At 50.3% G+C, this 22,807-nt stretch overlaps 1 protein-coding gene across 2 annotated transcripts in view; it reads left to right on the forward strand.

Moving 5' to 3' along the window:
- The first annotated feature begins 2,425 nt into the window (after positions 1–2,425).
- The window catches only part of ARHGEF9 (Cdc42 guanine nucleotide exchange factor 9), a 185,976-nt gene continuing 165,594 nt past the window's right edge, over positions 2,426–22,807 (forward strand). For both annotated transcript variants that reach the window (XM_085230388.1, XM_085230387.1), the window contains exons 1-2: positions 2,426–3,196; positions 19,548–21,733. In XM_085230388.1, coding sequence (XP_085086514.1) covers positions 19,616–21,733 — 2,118 coding nt within the window. In that variant the 5' untranslated portion in view covers positions 2,426–3,196; positions 19,548–19,615. The remainder of the gene's footprint in view (positions 3,197–19,547; positions 21,734–22,807) is intronic.

Raw genomic sequence — 22,807 nt, forward strand, 5'->3', positions numbered from 1 at the left:
CAGGCACAGCCCACGCCTGGCCACCTTGACAGCACTGCCAGCCTCACAGCTGTTCCCAGCCTTTGGGCCACCCAATGCAAAAAATGGATGGGTGCTGGGGGATCAGGCAGAGCCTTGTGTCTGGGGAAGGGGTGTTCTATACAGGATGCTCTGTATAGAAATAAAAGCATCCTTTATAGAACCGCACAAGGCCGGTGGCTTTTGTTCTTGCTCCAAGAGCTGTCTGATGAAGGCAGCTATCCTCAGGCTCAGGAAGTGTGCAGGAAGGTTTCCAGGCACGGAGAGCAGCCAAAGCCCCAAAGGTGGGCAAAGTAGAGCAACCCCTCCTGCTGCAGGGCTGTGTGCTACGTGCCGACGGGTGCAGCAATGCACTGCTTGGTCCTATTTCTTCTTGGGTAAATTGTTTGTTTCCAATAATAAAGTGCTTCATGGTGCGAAGCTTGAAAAAAAAGTGAAATCTGGAGTTGCACCAAGCCCGGGAGGGAGACGTGCCGCTGACTATTGTTCCTTTAAGAAAGAACAACAAGAAACCAGACAAAAAACAGCTCCCAAACACCAGCCCCAGTCTGGGGGCACTGGAGCCAGCGGGAGCACCGTGCCCAGGAGGGAGGAGGCTGCAGCCCCAGTGGGAGGGGACCCGTGACTTGCGTCGGCACCAACCTCACTCGGGAGGTGTTCTGAGCTAACTTTTTCTATAAAACAAACCAAACCCCTCCGAGATGCTCGCGGTGCTGTCGACTGCTTTCTGAGGCTGTGAGGAGTTCTTAATTAATAACGCCCGGGGCCGGAGGAAGCGGAGCCCATAGGTGGAAGTGTGTCCGTGTGTCCCCGTGTCCCCGCTCCTTGCGGCTGGGCCCTGCGCTGCCCTGCTCCGTTCCCGCGGCTCTGCGGGGGCTGCAGGACGGTTCGTCTGGGGGAAAGCGCTGTAGCACAGCGGGGAATTCTAGGAGCGGCAAATGGAGAGCGAGGGGCTGCTGAGGTCTGAGCTGCTTCCCAGCCAGCCCCCACCTTGTGGAATTATAGAGGGAGACGGCAAAGCCTGCCGTGCTGAGTCCTCGTGACCTAAATGGGGAGCAGGGAAGCGTGCTCCCTCTCTGGGACAGCAGACAGGGAAGTCCCCGAAGGAGCCTGAAGCAGCTGGGCTGAAAGAGAACGTGGGGATGTCACAATTTCACCGATTACACTGATCTCAGTGCACACGTGCAAGAAGGGAACCTCTGGAGAGGTTCAGGTTGGATATTAGGGCAGATTTATTTTCACAACGAGAGGCAAAGTGCTGGCACAGGCTGCCCAGGGAGGTGGTGGAGTCACAAAGGCTGCCAGCTTCGCCCTACATCTGCCTGGCGTTTGTTCTCTCCCTACAGGGATGCTGGGGGAGTCACGTTCAGGCAGCACTGGAGCAGTCAGTGGTGACTGCTGGGTGACGTTCGAAGCAAAATTCATTCAGCTCCACCACTGATTTCTCCCCCTGGCTCCACAGCCCTGCGTGTGCCCACAGCTGCAGGCACAGCCCCCACTATGAGCAATGTCACTCAGTGCTCGTCCTGAAACCGGGACAGAGCCGTGCTTCTCTGAGCCCACACAAAACCACACAGCCAGGGGAGTTGGGCCTGAGTCCCCAATAGCTCATTCCCCAGTCCTCGATGTACCTTTTCTTCCCTCTTTTTTTCCTCTCTTTTTTCTCCAGCATAGCCCAGAAGCAGCTAAGGAGACCCTAAAATACTTCAACTACAGCACAGAAGTACTCGAGGTCCTCCTACTCCAGCACTTTGCAGCCCTGACCCCAGCACCCACCTGCAGCCAGTTATGGGGAAATAAATTGCTCAGTGAGCTGCACCTGCGGCTCATTTAATGCAGCTGTTGGTAGGGGTTGGTTCAGTAGAGGGAAGGAGCACCTGGTCTGGGAGCCGCTCTGTGAGGTGCACGGGCTGACGAGATGGCTGTGCTCAGCCACACAGGCGCGTCCCCGGGCCGGGCACTGACCGAACACAGGGCCGTGCTCGTGGAGCTCAGAGCCGTGAGCTCACCAAGTGCTCGGCCCGTGCTGCCCGGGGCCTCTGTGGGGTGGAAGCGGGAGCCCGGTGGGGCTGGGACGGCGGGCTGCCACAGGTGCATTCCTAACGTGCGGCTCCATGCACGCGGCCAAACCAAGGGAATGCGCTTAGCCCAGGTGCGCTCAGAGCCGCACAGAGGGAACGAAGGAGAGCCGTCGGTGATGGCAGCCCCGGCTAAACCTGACGGAGCTCACAGTCCGGCGCTGGGCACGGTAGAACCGCTCGCTCCCGCACGTGGGAAGCGCTCCCAGCGGCCCAGGGGCGGCCGCACTTCCTCCGATTGTCCCGGCCGGGCTCCGCCGGCAGAGCCTCGGGCGCAGGGTGGTGCGGAGCCTCCCCCGCGCTTCCCCCGGGCCGGGCGGCGCCGCACACACTGCGAGCGGCGGAGAGGAGGAGGAGGAGGAGGAAGAGGAGGAAGAGACGAGTGGCAGCGCTGCACCGCACCGCCGCGGGAAGTTTCCGTCTGGGCTCCCGTTCGCATCCAGCTCGAGACTTTTGAAACAACTCTATTTCTTTAGTTTCCTTTTAATTTAACTTATTATTACTATTATCATTTATTTGCTTTTAATTTTATTATTTTTTTTTCCCCGCGAGCGGCAGCGGCCGGCGCCGGGCGGGCCCCGACGGGACGGGGCAGCGGGGGATGCGCGGAGGCGGCGGAGCTCCACGGCCCTCTCCGGGCCCCGCCGGGCGTCCCCCGCGCCCCGCTGCCCGCGGGCGCCCGCCGCCCCCCGGGGCCGCCCTCGGCCCCTCCGGTCCGCACCGCGCCGCTCCCTGAGCGCTCCGCCCGCGGGCCGGGGCCGGTGCTGGGGCCGGAGGGTCCCGGGCCGGTCCCGGAGCGCGGCGGGGGGCGCCGGGCAACGGCGGCGAGAGGCGGTCCGGAGGGGGGGCGGCCCGCGTGCATGGCACGGGCACCCCCCTTTGTCCGACTTTTTTTTTTTTTTTTGGTAATTTTTATTTTTGTTTGGACTAAGTAGCACTATCACTTTTTTTTCCCATTCTTTTCTTTTTCTTTTTTCTTTTTTTTTTTCTTTTTTTTCTTTTTTTTTTTTTTTTTTTTTCCTTTTAATTTCAGCCGTTTCAATTCCCGGCTCCGGCGGGTCGCGGGCCGGCACCGTGCCGCGGCGGGGCCGTGCGCTGAGGTAAGCGGGGGGGCTCGTAACGCGGTGTTCCTTTGTGCGGGTGGGAATCGCGAGCCGTTCCTTTCATCGTCAGAAAGCCGAGGCGGTTCTAAGCGACGGACGCTGAACGGGGGTGCCCCGAAGGGACCCTACGGGCATCCTGCGCTCGTGTTTGGTGGAGCTCAGCTTTGGGTGTACTCCAGCGGGAGCTGCGTGGGAACTGGGTTATGACTCACCGCTACCCGTCCCAGGTGTGTTGGGGCACAGCGCTGTGCCCACCTCTCCCAGCTGCTCGAAGTCCGGGGTCAGCGCTGTGTCCCTCCCGGTGCTGCCCAGACGCTCGTACCTCCCCCAACAACTGCGGAACTGCTCGCTGCCCCGGCTCCGGAGCGCTGGGGTACGGGATGGGGCTGTAAGAAAGGAGGGGACAGAGCCTTCAGCGGGGTCTGTTGTGATAGGATAAGGGAAATGATTTCAAACTGAAAGGAGGAGATTTAAATGGGATGTAAGGAGGAAGTTTTTTTTACAATAAGAGTGGTGAAGCACTGGTCCAGAGAGGTGGTGGTGCTCCATCCATGGAGATGCTCAAGGTCAGGCTGGATGGGCTCTGGGCTCTTGATGGAGCTGTAGGTGTCCCTGCTTATTGTGAGCTGGAGGGATGGCCTTTAAGGGTCCCTTTCACTTCAAACAGCTCTATGACTCCATAAAAAGTGCTAAGCTGAGCTGGGGAGCCCAGTGGGGTTGGTCTGAGCCCTGGAGGTGCCCAATTTCTGCTGCAAGAGGACTGCCTGTAGTGGGAAATGTGGGGCTCGGGGCAATGCTGCCCCATTCATGGGCACTTCTGTGCTGTGAGGCTGAGGGTGGATGGGAGGTGCGGCTGCTGGGCAGGGGGAGCAGCAGTGTGTGGTAGGGCTGTGTGTTGGTGGGAGGCTCCTGGAGGGCTCTGGGCTGGGCTTGGGTCTGCTGCCAGCTCAGGGCACGTCCCAGTGGGCTGCTGTAAGGGGTAATGATGTGCCCTGCTTGAAGAAAGGCCCCCATCAGTAGTAGGGGTCACGTGCAGGCAGAGGGGACAGCACCAGGGCCTTGTGTGATATCACAAGGCAGCAGCACTGCTGGCTCCCACTTTTGCGGAGTGTTTTCATTTCAGATTGTTGTATTTGGCCTTCTTCAGCCAAACCTATTGTAGCTGTCTGCAGAGCAGAGGTTTGCTCATTTGCTTGGTGCTGACAGCATTAATTTTCCATAGAGTGACAGAGTTATGAGGGCTGTATCTGTGCATTACAACACCAACCTGAGCTGCAGATGGGGCACTTTGAGGACACGGTAAGGAATTTTGGCCGCACGTGGGTGAGCACCATGAAATTGCCCCCTGCATCAGAGGTGTGGGCAGAGACACGTGCTGTGGCCACAGGACCCTGTGCACCTGTGGCATGAGTTATGGAGGGCTGCGTGCTGCTGTCTGCTCCTCTTAGTACAGCCCTCAGCTCAGGGAGCCATCATTGAAATAAGAGTTGCCCAACTGTGTTGACTGGGAGGGCACCAATGCGAGGGTGGTGCTGCTGGCATGGAAGGTGACATCTGTGTTCTGTGTGTTTGCTTTGGGTAGTTTCAGCTGTAGAAGTAACTTTGGGGCCTCGAGTGTGGAAGAAATGGTTTCTGCCCCCTCATGTATAGATAAAGAAAGGATGCCAGTGGTTGATGAAAAGTATTATAGGAGGGGCTGGGGAGGCACAGATAGCAGGGCAGTGCTGGGAGCCCATTCTCCTCTCCCTGTGCTGCAAATGTGCCCTGGGTGAGACCTGCATTATTAGTGCTGGAGGGTGGAAGGATGGAAAGCTCCCAAACCTGGAGCAGGGTCTGGCTGCTCCTGTGCTGGAGATGCTGGTTTGGTCAATCACTGTTTGGCTGATAGTTCTCTCTGCATCTTCTCAAATCCTGGAAGCCTACAGACCTGTGTAACTTCTTTTTTGCTTGGGACTGTGATCTACTTGGATCCTCCACTACGTCCCACGCTGGGTTTGTGCCTGCTGAGCCAACAGCAAAGCCCTGCAGGTAAACCCAGCTCATTCTGGGGGGATGTTTTCACAAGGACTGTGCAGGGTAGCGAAATACCTGTGAGAGAAAGCCACATCCACACGTCACAAAGGGCTCTGTGCAGTAATTCATTAGCCACAGCCATTCCCAGACCGCCAGCCCTTGCTGCGGTCTGCCTGCTTTCCGGCCCGGCTGTGATGCTGCTCTAGGATCTGTTGTAGCAAAAAGCATCCCCAGGAGCTGCGAGGACATCGCCTGGTGCTGCAGAGTGCCTTTCTTGTGGCAGCTCTTCCCATGGTGTTTGCTGCCCGGAGCTGGCGCGCACCGCGGCACAGGAAATTCTGGTTGCAGCATTACTGCAAAGCTATTGTTTGGGGCAAGAGAAGGGCTCGGCTTTGCTCACATCCTAAAATGAGCTTTAAAAGGATGTTGTGGGGCGCTCAGGGTTTGCTGCCGGCAGTGCTTTGAGCCGTGACCCCTGTGTCACTGCTTGGATTGTTGATGGGAATCCTCAGGGTGAAGGAACTCAGAGCGAAGGCAGAGTTTGGGTGCGGTGCTGCACAGTGCTGCTCTGGGGTGTTGCCATGTGGGGGTGTGTCCGGCCCTGCTGCTGGGATGCCAAAACACAGCGTTTGGGATGGCAGGCCTGTGTCTGCCTGCCCTGCAGTACTGAGGACAGGCACCTAAACCCCTCTGTGCCTCTGTTCCCCATCCAAGCAGTGCAGAAATCTCTGCGTTCCCTGGTTTTGTTCTTTTCCCCTGAATGAATCCCTGTGGCTTAGATGTTGGCAGTGATACCCACAGCACCCAGGTTGCAAAACCCTTTTTCCTCACCTTGTGCGCTGCAGCTGATGTCTGATGTTTGGGTACCACTCGTGTCGTGGCAGCAGGAAGGCTGGGGAGCTCTGTAGTGGGGATGTTCACTCTGTCACCTCCTCAGGCCCTCCCCTCCCCATCGCTAGGTTTTCTCCCACTTGTGCCACGAGTATGGTGCTTGGTCAGGCTTCTCCAAAGTGCTTCGTGCAGTGATGAGTGGAATGACTGGATCATTAAAGTCATTAAGATCATCTTGTCCAACCGTTAGGCAGTGGAGCGGAGCTGTGCTGGTGCTGGGTGCAAGCTGGGGAATATGGCTTATGTCTCAAGATGCTGCACTGGGGCCAAGGAGAGCCATTAATGAGTTTAAAGCTGCCTCGTTTCAGTCATGCTCATTAAAAACGCCCATTGTGTGTGACACAACATGAGATGCTGCTGGGCCCTGAGTGCCACATCCCTGCGATGCGGCTGTGCTCCCAGCGAGGTTCTGTCCCCCAGCAGCCAGGGAGTTTACGTGGCACGGTGTGAGTCCTGCACAAACAATTTCTTCCTGTTATTGTTGTGCTCTACAGCTTTCAGCTGGACCAGGGAATGAGCTCATCCAGTTAGCAAGCAGGGCTGGTGGCTTTTTGTGCAAGCAGTGCCTTAAGTGCAAACGCCCAGTGTGAACTGTGCTGGGATCCCAGCTGTGCGGTACTGGGGGTGCCAAGGAAGATGCTCTGCATCCAGGCACCACTGCTGGGGCTTCTGCTGCCCAGGGTCGTCTCCTGGCACTAAGGGCAGTGTCTGGTGGGCATAGAGCAAGTGCTTTCTCATAGCCGCAGCTCAGCCTGAATTTACTTTGCAGCATGAAAACAGGGGTGTGCCACTGGTTGGGTTGGCAGCAGTAGGAATGATAAAAGGAACACCTGAGTGAAATCTGTGCAGGGTCCTTCTGCAACAAATGGATCAGGGTCACGTTAGACTGCGCTTCCCATGAATGAGCTATTCTTTTGCAATAAGAGATGGCTATGGGATGGCAAAGACCTTGAAGACAAGTTTTTGCTGAGGAGCTCTGGAGCTCAGGAAGTGCTGGGCTTTCCTTGGATGCATGCTGTAGTGGGTATGGCTTTGGGCAGCTGTGATTGCAGGCAGTGAAGAAACAGTGCAGGTCTTCCTGCCCACCAGTACAGCCATGGAGCTGTAGGGCTCTCACTATTGGGTAGTAACGAGGCCATGCTGCTCTCCTTAGGAGTGGGTTGGAAGAGGAAGGAAAAACAGGAAAAAAGTCAGTCAGTTGCTAGGGTGAGGTGATGTCATTTCTTGCTGTCAGAAGCCAAAGCCAAGGTTGTAATACACTTCTCTGACGATAATAAGTTAAGAACTGGATAGAAATGTTTGTATAAGATGGATATGAGTTTCATGGCAAAGTAGAGCCATGTCTGACAGAGCTAGAGGCAATTTTCTCTGAGGCACAAATTATTCTGCGATCTCTCGATAATGAAGTTCTTGCCCCTTTCTCTGGAGCAGCATTTACCTTTGTCGAGAGCACAGAGGAAGTGCTGGGTTGTGTGGGAGCCCTATGTGATGCAGACTAGCAAGTTTGTACTCCTCCGACTGCCATCAGTGAGTTTTGCACCCAGGAAGAATTGAGGCAGTGCCATGTAAGCCTGTCTGTAATAAATATTAGGAGTCTGTCCTTATGGTTTTAGGCTTGAGGTTTCACGGTGATAATTAGTCTACAATCTTTCCAGGCACCTTGCTTTGATTCTTGGAAAGCTCTGCTTTTATTTACAGCTACAGCATAAACATGCTTAAGAAGATGGAGCTGAGAAGAGAGAGTTTGTGGGCTGCAGATTTAGGGCTGTGTGGATGTGCATGGTGCCATGAGCAGGGCGCACCAACCCAGCCGCTCTGTTCTCCTTGGAGAAGCAAAACTGCCCTCATCTCAGTCCTAACGCAGTCTTGAGTGCAGATGGGAGTTTGCTGGGAGTGGAAGGATCTGGTTGATCTGCTGGGTTTGGAGACCTGGTCTGCATGAACAGGGGTGTTGGAGAAACCCCCCTCTGCTGCATTTCCCCATGTCTTTATATTCCCTCTACTGTGAGAGTAGACATATTTCCAGGATGAGTACTGAGATCACTAATTTGAGTTTATGCAGCATGTCTGAGCACGAGATGCTCCCTGGCACTTGTGAAGGAGGTGGGGCAGGGTGCACGCTGTGGGTGGGCTGGGGTGCTGCCTGGGACGTGCAGGAGGATTTCCAGAGGAGGAGTGATGTGGGACAAGTTCTGCAAAGAGCCTGTTGTTAATCTGGTGTTTCTTTCTGCTGTTGGTAATACAGTGGGGTTCATCTTCATGTGGTTACTTTTAGCCATGCTCTGGTCTGGATTGGTCCCAGACCAGTTTGATGCTGAGGCTGTGCATCCATAGAGATGGACCAGAACATCAGTATGTAACCCAGCTCCCAAGCCAGCTGCTTCACTCATGTATCCTGTCTTTGCCCCTTATCCGACTGCTTTGAGATCAGGGAAACCAGGAGCCTGTCCCGCTCCTCCCTGTGGGGTGAGCAGGGAAGTTCAGAGCAGCCTCCTTTTGATAAAACCTAGTCAAACACAGCCGTGTGCCTTTGACGCAAGGATTGCCTTTAATTGGGTATGTACTGCCTTACCTGCCTGGTTCCTGGCTCCCTGTGCCTATTTTCATCACCCGCTCAGGGCGGGCACGTTGCTGCCCATTGCATCCACGCCCTCAGCCTGTGCTTCAGGTCCCTGTGCTGGGATGGGCTCTTTGCACCCTTCCCCATTGTTGTCCTGCTGGGGGATTACGTCTGTCACACTGTGTGGCATTTCTGGATTTTCTTGCTGCAGGTTGTTGTGATGTAGTGGCTGTTTGCTGGTTCCTGCCATGACCCCCATGCCATCTGCACAGTGCTGCTGTGCAGAGAGGGAGTGTGCCTTCGGGGAAAGACAGGGAAAGCTCAGGAGCTCCCAAAGCCAATGGAAGCTTTGAGTTTTGTGCAGGCTTCCTGCTGGCCAAGCCTTGTTCTTAAACGCTTTTCCTTAAGCACTTTTTCTCTCCTCCAGGGGAAGAAGAGGTCACTTTTTCCACTCTGCTGACGTGGATGATGAGTCACGGGTGTTGTGGGAAGGTGCAATCACCGGGACAGGAATCCTTGAAAATATTTACCTTTATCCCAGTGTCCCCAGGCACTCTGCAGGCCAGGTGCTGCACACTCGGGCACAATTGCAGCCCAAGGAGCGCTCTGCTGATGCTTCCCAAGTGGGATGGACGGGAAAGATCAGTTCCTCAAGGAATTCCTATGCCAAGGGAGTGATTCGGTGCACAAATGGGAGAGTGAGGCGTTTTACTCCAGGAAGGAAGGTGTTGGCACTTAGCACAGATCTAGCACGTGGTCCCTAAGCCGAGGTGGTTTTGCTTTGGTACCAGCTGAGAAGGCATGGCACTGGGATAACACCCAGAAGACTCAGCACATTTTGCAAACTGTGCTGGCAGCATGGCTGAGCGGGGCCGGCCCTGCCCTGCGTGTGTCGGCACGTCGAGCAGAGCGTGGGAGTTTCGGCAGCTTTTGTGCCAGCCGAGCAGGATTTGAACGTAATGACGGAGAAAACAGGAGCTGGTGCAGCTCGGCTCGCTGCAGGCTGGTCCTGCGTCTCCAGAGGGTGCGTGTCCTTGCAGAAACGTTGCTTTCTCGAGGTGCTGTAGTCGCAGCGTGATGCACAGCTTGCCTCTGGCTTGCTGCTGGGAAGGTGCAGAGCTGTGGACTCACAGGATATAGAAAAACATGAAATAAAAAGATGCCTAATGCTTGGTCCACAATCTCCAGCTCCTTGCAAAAAAAAAAAAAAAAAGTTCAGGCTTTGTTCCACAAGTGGTGAAAAAGAGAACCTTTAGCTACTCCTGCTCGGCTGTTGTGTTTTAACTCTAAAAATGGGATTAGGGTGTCCTTGATGAGATCAGGGCAGGAGGGCAGAGGGGGGACAGCTGCTTCTTGCTGTGCTTTCCCTGCTGGGTGCCCTGAGCAGCTCTGCTCTGCGTGGCTGCTGATGCGTGTACAGCTCCACCCCAGCGGCGGGGACCCTGCTGAGATGAAAAAGCTCATTGGTAATGATGCTAATTGAATCGGATGTCGCTTCCCTGTGCTCAGACGTGGCTGCTGCTGCCATCTCGCAGCAGAATGCAACTGGCTTGAGCGAGGTCCTGGTGCATGAGGAATGTGAGCTGACAGCCCCCCTTTGCTGGGAAAAGCCATGTGGGTGAGATAGTGCAATGGTCCAGACGGGATGCTCTCATGGTACCTGCTTCAAAGCTGCTTGTTTGGTTTAGCATCAGTATTGGGTCAGCAGGGCAAGCTCACATTGAGAAGCTGAGGTTTTTGGGACTGGGGTTGTAAGGTCTTATGGGATCAGCTCTAGTGAGGATAATAGGCGGGATAATGTTTATGGAAATAACAGAATCACAGACAGAATGGCTTGGGTTGGAAGGGACCTTAAAAATTATCTAGGTCCAACCCCCTGCCTTGGGCTGGCTGCCCCTCACCAGCTCAGGCTGCCCAGAGCCCCATCCCACCTGGCTTTGTGCACTGGCAGGGGTGGGCACCCACAGCTCTCTGGGCACTGCCACTCTGAGTAAAGAATTTCTGCCTAACATCTAACCTAAATCTCCCTGCTTTTAGCTTAGAGTCATTCCTCTTGTTCTATTTCTATCAGACCATTTAAAAAGTTGGCCTCCCTACTGTTTATAGGCTCTCCTCAAGTACTGGTAGGCTGCAATGAGGTCTCCCCAGAGTCTTCACCTTAACACCCCCAGCTCCCTCAGTTTTTCTTCCTAGGAGAGGTGCTCCAGCTTGATTTTTTTTTTTTTTTTTTTTTTTAATACAATCAGGGTGCTGAGCACTGACACAGGTTGCCCAGAGATGTGGTGCCCCATCCCTGGAGACTCTCAAGTTCAGACTTCATGGGGCTCTGAACACCTGATAGAGCTGGAGGTGTCCCTGGTCACTGTAGGGAGTTGGACTAGATGACATTTAAAGGACCCTTTCAACTCAAGCAATTCTATGTTGAAGAGCACTAATCCCAAGACTGACCCCCTGGGGGACACCACTAGTGACTGGCCTCCACTGGAACACTGAGCTGTTGACTACAACCCTCTGGCAGTGACCTTCCAACCCTTCCTTTATCTATCAAGTAAACCATCCTTCAAATCCATGTCTGGCAATTACATCAGCCAGTTCTTCCAGGATGCTGGGATGCACTCCTTGGCCTTGCTCTTCTGACCAGTGTACCTACAGAATCCCTTGTTATTTTTCACATCCCTTGCTGAGTTCAGTTCCGTCTGAGCCTTGGTTGTCTTGATCCTACTGCTTCACATCTGGAAGGCATCCTTGTTGGGATGGCTCTTGTTCAAACTACTATATGGAAAAAGGCTACCATATGGAAATAGGGAACAGGACAGCGGAAATCCCACTCCCAAAGCTGCCTAAATTGAATAGGTTGCTTGGTATCTGGCCAGAGGTAGACATAGGATTTAGAGCAAGGCATTAAGTATATTTTAATGCCCATTGACATCACAGGGCAATGTAAAGGAGTAGGTGAGTAATAATTATTTCAAATGTTTGAGCAGAACTAGTTGCTACAAGTCCTGATCTCTGCATGTGAATTTGGGACTATAATCAGCACTGAGCTCTTTGTTTCCAATCCTGAGCAGAACACACTGAACATACATTAAAACAGATTGCATGGTAAGTAACTATGTAAATATATCTACCAATGTGGCCCTCCATGCCCAATTTCAATATTGGGATCGGTGAGCTGTCTTGTATGATGGCACCTATTTTTTTTTTTAATAGTAATTCCATGTCAAAGAGGAAATATAAATAAACTCCCCAAACAAAAGAAGCAAGGAAAAAATAATTCTTTCAAACATTTGAGCAGGAACAATAGGGTAGGATATGCACTCTCTGGGGAGAGCTAATGGCTGAAACCGATAGGAGCACAGTGCCTGCCTTACTCTGCTTTGTAACTAGCACAAACCTTTGCTCAACAGAAGTTATTTATAGCAGATGTTATGGCAGAAGCATGTGTGACCTGTAGGCTCCCTGTGAGGGGAAGAGCTTTCCTGTACTGTCTTTGAGATACAATAGACAATTATTTGGACACTATCTTTGTCCCAGGATAGAAACAATTAAATGCTGGCTACTGATTTCTGCTCTCATGTTGAGACTATAGTCAGCTCTGATTTTTTTTTTGGTGGATTTTTAGAGAGAGAAAATATTTTTAAAGGGTTCACTTTGAAAAAAAAAAAAAGTCACAGCTGTGAAGTTTCAAAGGCATCTCTACTAAATTGACTAATTGGGAATGCCCAGTCATGCGATGAGCATCATGAGGTCATTGCCTTCCAGCATCCTCACAAAGGACACAGCCAGTGGCTTGACTCTGTTCAGCTTCTTCCAAGAATGACTTGTTCCAGGGCAGTGGGCACAGCACTAGGCCTGCTCGAGTTCAAGAAGTGTTTGGAAGATGCCTTCTGGCATGCAGTTTAATTTTTAGGTAGTCCTGTGTAGACTTGATGATTCTCGTGGATCCCTTCCACACAATGATGTGGGTGGGTGAAGACCCCTGAATGTCTGCACTTTTGCATTTCAGCTTAATGCTGTGGATGCCTGCATTTGTTACTGGATAATAATTAGATGTTCTTATATGTAATTAACTACTCTGACGTGACTACCAAACAGCTTAAATAATCCATATGATATGGCAATTATTTCTATATTGTGCTTGCCAAAGTCAGTGCCAAATACCTGAGAAGATTTGGGAAAAGAGCCATCATCAAAGCATAACCTTGTTCAAGAAGATAACTGTGTTTTCTGGCTCCCTCATTTTATTTTGGGTTCCTACGTATCCTGACTGTCAATAGCAAAAGTATCCTTTGAGATATATTGTCTGCACCACTGCTCTATGCCATCAGGCCCTTTGAGCCCCAAGCGTGGAGCTCCTCATGCATGGAGTGAGTTGGTCCCACCTCTGGAAGCACAGACATAAGTCCAGTTTATCTGACAGATGCAGTTGAGCAGCTCTGTCCCTCGGCCATGGGCGAAATGAGTCTCCACTCTAATTTCATTGTGTTCAGCCATCGCACAAACTCTAAAGCTCCCTGAAATAGGAAGGAAGTAATGTTTAAATTATGCATGAGTGAACTGATTTACTCGAACCGAAGTTTTGAGTTCTGTCCTTATGAACACAGGGATGGAGCTCTTTGTGCATCCATCCGTCTGCCTGGTGAATACTGAATTAACAGAAACACAAATGCAGTAACAGTACTGTAAAAGCTTTGGCTTAAACCAGCAAAAGCGATGCGGGCAGTTGCACACTGCCACGAGGAAAGTGGCGTGTTTGCTTAGTGTTCCCTTGTCTGGTAGGTCATCCTCAGTGATGGAATGAGACTTTTGCTGCAGATTCCCTTCTGCTACTGAGTAAGTACTTGGTGTTTCAGTAGGATCCATCCACTCCTGCCTGGAATGGGATTTGAAACAATCTCCTGCCTACCTCCTGCTCTTAATGAGTTTAACTTCCCACTAGTACGTTTTGCAGAGCATGTAAAATGATGGTTAAATTCTATGGTCGCTTCCAATGGCAGGTTGGGCATCTGTTTAGCAGATGGTTCACCCAAGTCTCTTCTCCTTGCTCCTTTGACCTCTGTTTAAAAAAAATGCAAGCTCTAGTACCATGGCACCCATCCACATGAGAGCAGCACAGCATGTGTCTTGTCCAGTGTGCAGGAGATACTGGACTTCTCTGAGGCTGTAGCAGTTGGGGCTGGGTGGGTAGGGCCCTGAGCACAGCAGTCTCCTGTGTCTGGGTACGTGCAGCAGGGACGTGAGCACTGCTTCGCAGTTGGTCCTTTGGAGCAGCACTGAGGGGCTGAAATGTCAGCAGAGACACAAACAGAAAGGGGGAGAAGTCACGATTCTCTTGCTATTTCTTTGACCTAAATACACTGAAGTAACTGTGCTCTCATGAAAGAGATAATTTCCTGATGATGGAGAGCTTAACATCTGTTTCCTCTGATTTTTTTTTTGGTGGTAGAACATGGTAACGGAAGAACTGGCGGGGTTTTCTTTCCTCTTTTTCTTTTGTATAGCAAAGGCGCTGCATGCTGTAGCTATATACACTCTCCGAGAGCAGACAGGTTTCTCTCAAGGGTTATATGATCGTTTGTTCTCTATTTTCTCTTCTTCCTGCCTACCCCCCCTCCTGGAGAGGAGCGGATACACCGAAGCCCAGGCAGGACTTCCTTAGCTCCGCCATGCCTTCTGGCAGCCTGTGCCTCGTGCCCTCTCCTCGTCACCCCCCTTCCCCGACAAACAATGGCCAAAGGCTCCTTCTTGTTTGTTATTTTATATCCCGCAGAGGAAGAGCTGAGTGGAAGCTCGTGTCCCCAGGGGCCCTCGGCACATTCCAGCTCTGGCTGCTGCCTTGCTGGGCTGCCTCTTCCACATGGTTCCCAGCCCTATAGGCGAATCAGTGGTGCCATGTGATGCTGGGGGTTACCAATCAGTTTTGAAGCAAAACTAGCATTGCTGAAAGGTGAGAGAGGGTCTGAGAGCCTCGGAGAGGTGTTCTGAATCATTACTCCATGGCAGGATCAGATAAAAGAGATAGATGGGCTTACTGGTGGTGCTTGTTCAGAGCCCAGCTTCAGCAGCCCTGGAAGCATCAAGATGTTAACTAAAGGAAAAAAAAAAAAAAACCCATTTGGGTCAGTGACTGCATAAAACTGGAATTGTAAGATATAATTGGAGATGCTCGTGGTCTGTAACAACTGTAAAAACCACTAGTGAAGAAGCTCGCTACTGAAGGCTGGGGTGGAACAAAGCAAGCACATCTTGGTTGGAGAATTGGCCAGTGATTACCCTGCCACTTAATCCAGCAAAAATCTAATTCCTGGGGAAGGAGGTAGTTGTGCTCACCCCAGCTCCTTCCTCCTGTCATGTGGCTTGTGTGTTCCTGTGGCTCTTTGGCTGAAAACCAAAGCCAGTGTTTCTTGTTTAGTTGTTTCCCCCCTTCCCTGGCTCAGCTCATGCCCAGAAATGCTCCTGTTGGCATGAGGGCAGGTGAGCACAAGGAGGGACATGGCATCTCCCTGACCTCGCTGTTGGCATCAGTGAATGTTACCTGAGTTCTTGGAGTTATTTCAACTCCTGTATCCCCATGCTAGATTGCTATTACTCCCACCTGCATCAGGCAAGAAAAACCCTGTTGCCAAGGAAATATTACGCAATTGTGAATGAGATATAAAGCACCTAGTCTTAGAGATCTGGATAAACACACACACACACACACACACAAAAAGTGAAGAATTTGGAGGAGTGTCGTGGCCATAGATACGGATGTTTTGTGCAACACACCTGGCACCATTTGCATGAGGTTTTGTGCTAAACTCTTTGTCAGCCGTGGTTACTTTGCAAAAGGAAGCAGAACTGGAGGAATGAAGGGCTGTTGTTTTTGTAGTGAGAGCCTCGTGCAGAGGGCAGGGCTTGTGACAAACTCACAGAGCTCCTGTATGTTAGAGCAGTTTCTGGTGTCTGATTGCTGTGGTTTTTGAAACCACATTCCTTGCTGGATGAGGAGTTGTGTGCTTTGTAGACCAGCCGCAACCGCCCTGCTGTTCCGCCCTGTTCAGCTCGAGGTAATTCGGCGGGTGCTGTAAGGTCACGGCATTACCTCCTGCTTGCTGTGGTTCAAGCCTCGCACAGCAATGACTGCTGCAGCATAGTTGCTGGGTGGTAACCTGCTGCAATGTGACATCTGCAGCTGTGCCCGCAGCCCTAGGAGAGGGAAACAAAGTGGGGGCTGACTTCCCGTTTTAGTTTTGCAGCTAGTTGGTGTCCTTAAAAATATATCCAAAGTGCTGTCTTCACTCCTCTTTTTCCTGTGCCCCAGAAAGACGGGTAATGGCTCATTAATTGAGTACTCCTGCAGCCATTCTCCATACTCAAATTTTGTTGTCATTAAGGGCGATAATGCCCCCAGGCCTGCATGGCTTGGTTGATAAGGCTACCTTTTCTCTATCTGGCATATTTAAAGCATCGGTTTCCCATGAGCCTGCTGCCGTTGTGCATTTGCACAGCAGCAGATACTGATTTTGGTGGCTGTATCAGATGAGAGAGCATAGCAGATGATAGCTTCCCAGTCAGGGAAGCCTGAGCGAAGCTGATCGTCACTTCTTCAAATGTGGTGTGCCTGGGTGCAGGGAGGCTTTGGTTGAGGCCATGCCGAGGCTTAGCCTGGTCCAGTACAGCTGGTGGGCCTGGTGGCCCTGCAGCCACTGTAATGATGACCAAAGGTACTAACAAAGCTGTGCTGCTGTGAGTTGGCTCTTGCCAACTGATCAGTCTGTGATTTGGGCATATGCAGAATCCTGCAGGCTTACTTAGTGTGTAAATAAGACAAAAATAAGGGTCTTTTCTTTATCAGTAACCGGTCAAAAGGCCTTTTGAATGCTGGACACGTGGTCTACTACTCTATTTATCCATTGAAACCATGAGACCTTTCAGTGACAGCTTCAAAGCTTGTGAGAGCCCCAGGTGAGGCTGGGACGGGGAAGTGGAGAGGAGCTACCCAAGCTCTGGTGCTGTATCTGCCTAGCATGTGTGGGTCTGACTATTGTGGCAGCTGTGGTTTACATCTGGTTTAAAGCTGCTTTTTTAAAAATTAAAAAGTATATGTATATATTTAAATTTGAAGCCACCCTTGTGCCTTGCCTTTCTGTGTTGTGCTGCCTTTCTGGGGAGGGGCCACACAGGGTCTGTGTCCCGTTGAAGACTCTTACATGAGAAACAGATTATATCTCTTCTTTGCTAGCATCCCTCCAAAGACTTTGTAGGGAAGTCTGCTTCCTTTGAATCTTCTTTCCCCATGCAGGATCCACCCAGCTAAAAACAATAAAATATAAAATTGGAAAGAGAAAAAATAGGGAGCTTTTGTGATTTTGGTCTTTTGCTGCCATATGTGTGTTGGCTGCACAACTTGAAACTCCTCAAAAGCACTTTTCCGCTCCATCAAATCCATTCAAATATGTTATTCTTTAAATTGCAGCAGAGGATAACCTACAGACAATTGTGACAACCCTGTATGAGATGCTCTCCTCATAGCATGGCATGGGTTGGGAGGGACTTTAAAGATCATCTAGTTCCAATCCCCTGCCATGCTTCCTGTCTCTGATCACCTCCTCATCTCAAGTGTATGTTGACGCAGGAGGAGCTCTGTGATCTTCCCAGGCACCTGTGTCAGGCTCACCTGCCTGGTTCTTCTTTCTCCTTTTCTTAAAAATGGGAGTGATGTTTCCATTTCTCCAGTCACTGGGGACTTTACCTGACACACATGACTTTTCAAATATGATGGAAAGTGTCTTGGCAGCCACATTAGACAGTTCCCAATTCCCTCAGGACCTTGGGATACCTGTCTTCAGGCCCTATGGACTTGTATACATTCAGCCTCATGAGTGGGTCTTGCTGTTACAGTGGGAGGGATTTTGCTCCCCCAACCCCTGCCTAGAGGTTCAGAGCCATGAGAGACATGGGAAGCCTGAGAACTTGAGTACCTCACCCTTCTCCACATCTGTTGTTCTGTTGTTGCCACTTCTCCCTTCTCATTTATCCTCAAGCAGCGCATGTGGTGTCATTTTAAAATTTTGTTTAACAGAAGCTTTCTGTGGTACAAAGGTCCCATGTGAGTTTGTGCTAAACGGTTCAAGTAATGGTAATCCCTGCCCCAGCCCTAGAACAGCGACTTTTGCATGAGGAAGGAGAGTTTCTTGTAAGATCTCCGCTATGTAGAGCTTACAGAAGGCAGTGGGCTGAGTAAACACAGCGCCAAAACAGAGGTGTGTGGAAAAAAATAGCTGTGAAATCAGGCTGTGCTGCTCTTTGGTCAAGGCATTGGTACTGGGGTGCTGCAGGGCAGCTGCTGGGAGAAGACAGGGCCTGTCAGTGATGCTGGCAGCCCCTCTGTGAAAACATGTTTAAGGGCAAAAATGCTGGAGAGGACTGTAGGAGGAGTCAAAAAAAAAAAAAAAAAAAGTGATTGTCGCGGTTTGGCCTGGCTCAACCTAGTTTTGTGACAAGGGGTGACGAACAGCACTATGAACCCTGAAGTCAGTGAAGGAGGAGGGGGTGTCGGATGAGGACCTCTTCCCTGCCAGGACCTGTGGTGGGAGGTCCTGACAGAAGCCTGAGCAGGAGCCACGGCCCATGCAGCACCTGCACAGGAGCCAGGCTTCCACATGCTGTCACTGTTGTGGTGACATGATAGAAACAACGGCTGGTTTGGCTGGCTGTAAGAGTGAGCCTTCTGCACCGCCAGTTCTCAGTGCAATGGCTGTTACATCAACAACTTTGGTTTTAATAGAAACAGGAAGCGTATTGGATTTTGTTCTGGATCAGATGAGGACCTTCGGCAGAGCAGTGAAATGGACTGGAACAGAAGCAAATGGCATACCTTTATATTGGAGCAGTGCAACTACCTGCTCTCCCTCTGCTCGGAGGAAAACGGCGAGTTTTTGTGTTGGCCAACCTGTGTTGCTGAGGCTGTGCCCTTTCTTGTCCCTACTCTTCCTCTCTTCTTTGTCCTGTGAGGAGCGCTGGGATCGGGGCCAGGCTGGCAGTTTTGTATGCTGCACAGACAGACAGCAAATCCAGGATCACATTATGAAGCTGTAGCAGTGAGTCAGGGCAGGGCAGGTGTATACTGGTGGAAGGGAAGGCTTAGGATCTGCACGTGTAGAAGTTCACATTCTTACAAAGGCTTGGCGGTGGTTTCCGTTGCTTTTATGTGTGGGGTATCCATAGTTTTAATCCTGTTCACTTAGGCTGAATCATACTTGAGGGGAACATGTGTTCTTGTGTAGCATTGAGCGGCGGCCAAGCATCTTTCGTTTAGCAGTTCAGTTCCAGAGAGGGATTCCTGTGCTGGTGCCATAGCTGTTGTAGGAAAACGTGGCTTGAATATTATGTGAGGTTTTTGGTATTGAAGTTATTTCAGAATTGCATTGTTTCCAGGAAAGGGCCCATCCTGGCTTTTCTTTGAATGCCTGCCTGAAGAGACGGAACTCATTGGGAGTGCATTGTCAGTTCTGGCAGATGAAGTTGGTGAGGATGACAGTGACATGTCCAGGGACACTTTACTGCAATTTCCTCTTTTCCACTCTGTCATGTATTCTGACGTATTGGGAGTCCTAGCAGTTTGCAAGACCAGTATGTGATTTATAGTATTCTGTGTGTATTGTGGGGTAACTTTATTGATGCAAAAAGCTTATTTGTAATCATTAAATCTTTGGTCACTTAAATCAGGCTTAAGTTGCTTTGAACGTTGTATAGTTTAAGAGCAAAATCTTAGGAGCAAAAGTCTCACTGAAATCAGTGGCATTACTGTCACTGGAATAAGACTTGTGTTGCATTAGCAAATGTGTTTTCTGAAAAAATTTTCTTCTCCTAATCGTGCTTCTTTGCAATTTTTTCCTCAAGTCTTGTGAAGAAAACAATCTGAAGACAATGTGTCTTTGACCCCTGGTACCAGCTTTTGAGCCGGAGCAATGGAAGTTATAGATGGCTGCTGGCATACTGACCCTTTGATAGTTTCAAATGGATATGCAAACAGGATTTTCCAAGCAAACATGGAGGATAGGAGTGCTGATGCATCGGAGGTCTGTTGTGCTGAGCATGGCACCTCCAGTGATGCAGTTCCAAGTGACCAGGAAGAAGCACCCAGATATAAGAAGTTGACCAAGGGCAACCGGATCTGGAATTTTGTTTGGCGAAGGAAAGGATCCTCTATGAGTAAAAGAAGACCCCGGTCCATGATCGTACTGGGAGATACTTATGATGCCTCTGATGAAAAAAAGCCATCCTTCATGGACAGAGTAATGCCCTTAAAAAAGCTAAGAACCTCGAAGTTGCCTAAGGATGTAGATTTCAGAGGATCTGCAGTGCAGGTTACTTGTGTCCCTGAGGAAGACTATCCTGCTAGTGGACAAGGAGCAGTCTACAGGGTTAAGAAACTGGGTGACAGTCAGAGGCCCTACCGCCATTCATATGGGGGGCACATTGAAGATTTAGATTCCTCTTTTGAAGACATCGAGCTGAATATCAGCATTCCTGAAATTGACGCCAATGAAAGTAAATGTCTCAGGGATATTAGTATCAGACTACACAGTGAAGATAATGTTAGTAACTGCCAGAAAACACCAGCTAGAAAGAGCGAGTCTTTGAATTTTGAAAACTTTAAGAGTCCTGCAATTACGGAAGGGGACAATCAAAAGAAGTGTACCGTGCTCCCACAGGAGGGCAAAAGAGGAAGAAGCTCTGATGTCTGGAGCTATCTGAAAGGAATTTCATTAACTAGCAAAGATAATTCAAAGCTTCTAGATGAAAGGGCTGAAACCAATTTCCAGAACTTAGAAAATACAACTGATCATTCCACTTCTTATTTGGACTATGGTATGAGATGTGAGGAGAATCTTAGCCAGCAGAAAAAATCCAACAGCGCAACCAAAGCCACTCACTTTGCGGGTTTTGTGCGGTTCTTCACCAGTGTGGCCGAAGCAGCTCGGCGGCTGCGTGGCTCCTCAAAGGCGTTTTCACCTGATGAGAAAAGGCCTCAGCGGAGTTCCCGAGGCTGGAGGCAGGATGTCATCTCCCGCAAAGTGAGTCTGGTTATTGAGAATGAAACCGCAAATGCTTTCTGCACAGTGGGAGCATGTCTGCAGTCCCCAGATTCAGGCGTGTGGGATAATCCAAGCTTTGAGAGTTCAATGGGGAAGGAGATGACACAGGGCTGTAAAGCTACAGAGGTGTCACAAGACATCGGCTTCTCTGCCCTGAGCAGCAAGAATGATAGTTTTAATGAAACACCACTTTCTCCCTCTGGGCCAGAGCTCCCAGATGATTCTGTCACTGTGATAAATTCTGAAGAACCCTCTGAGACTGCAGTCCACTTTCCACAGACAGCTCTGACCAAACAGATTCAGTACATGGACAGTACTCCAGAGAAGGCACAGGCTGTGGGCAGGGACCTGCCGCGTTTGGAAGATCTTCCTGGGAAAAATCTGGGTACTTCTGAACTGGGCAGTTCTCCAGCTGCTAACGGTGACTTTCCTGTTGTGACTGTGGCTCTGATCCACCATCCACTAAAGATGACTCTGCATGAACTCGAACCTCAGGATGTGGCTTGTGCTACAGTAGTTACTAACGACATGAGTATGTCTCTAGCAGCAGCTCTGGAGCTTTCAAAGACTGAACTGGATATGAAAGACCTGAGTAATCCTGAGTTGCCTTTACATGACTTATCTAGAGATGACCTGGAGTTTCAGGACTCAAGCAATACTCCAGAGAAGGAACAGGTCGTAGCCGGGGACCTGCCATGTTCTCAACATCTTCCAGAGAAAAATCTGGATACTGCAGTGCTGAACAATTCTCCATCTGCTAACAGTGACTTTTCAGCAGCGACTTCTTTAAAATGTGCAACAGTTGAAGGAGTGCTGTTTGAACAGACTGATGGATGCTTCAAAAAGCACAGAACAAGTTCACCTGTGGAACAGAACCCTGTGGAGTTACTTGGCAGAGGAGTGCGCTTTGACTGTGATGATGAGTGCCGTCCGTTCCACGTGACCATCTCCAGAATTGTCTCCTCTGGACTGCTTAACAATGGAAAGGTATGAGTAAGCTTTACTGTACAACTTCCAGTAAGACTCCATTGTTTTATACCTCTTATAAAGATGGTTTGCACTTGAAATCATTTTTATATATTCCTCTTCGGAATTTTTACTTAATCATACAAAGAATGGCTGTAGACGTAGCAGTCTACGAGGAACCAGTTGACTGGCATGTCCCTGGGCTGTTAGTGCAGATTTCCAGAGTGCTCCTCTTATGACCTTTTGGCTATGTCATTATCAGTGCCTTTAGAAGTGGGCTGTAACAGAGATTCTTGTACTTCTATGCACTAACTTTAATTTTTCTTCCTCTCTGCATTTAGCAGTAGTGGTGGTGGCAGTTGATTTTTATTAGGTGATGCTGGTTACACCACAGCATCTGGAACACCAGGAAGATTCCTGGCACACAGTCCTAGCCCAAAATGGAAGACGGGAAATGGTGGTTCTGAGAACTACAAGTCTGTATTGCCCAGCATGAAGTCCAGCTGTTTTCTTTTGGGTTCCTGTTGGCTAAAGCTGAAATGATGATTTTTATTTTTAAGGTGCCCAATAGGGAAATTGGCTCAACTCATGGAGAAACTTTTGCCTGTCCTTTTGGGCTTTTGACGACATATTATGGGGTGACATTGTTCTCTACTGGAAAAGGGGTCACTAACTTCTGAACCAGGAGGGGAAGTGTTTGAAAATTGGCAGCAGATTAGAAATACTGAGAAGAAAACATTTTGGACTTCTGACTCCCTGTTAAAATGGGCAGTACCGTTGTTAGTTATTCCTGCTTTTTTTTTTTCCCCTCCATTTTTGTTATTCAAAAATATGAAGACAGTTCACTGTGTAATTCCAGGGAGTTATGAAGTGGGACAAGTAGTGGTTAGCCACTTGCGGTCTACTGGACAAAATGTTTTTAGGAGTGGCTTGAACGAGCAGACTGTGGTTTGATATACTTTTGCAGGGACTAAGCTGTGTAAGTATGCTGAGCAGGAGCAAGATAGCAGAGGCATGAAAGGACTGAGTGGAGCAAGGGAAGTATTGGCAGTCTTCTCCCAGAGCAGCTGCATTTTTGGTAGCTGAGGGCTATGG

The sequence above is a fragment of the Meleagris gallopavo genome, chromosome 9, assembly GCF_905368555.1.
Source record: "Meleagris gallopavo chromosome 9, MGAL_WU_HG_1.1, whole genome shotgun sequence".
NCBI lineage: Eukaryota > Metazoa > Chordata > Aves > Galliformes > Phasianidae > Meleagris > Meleagris gallopavo.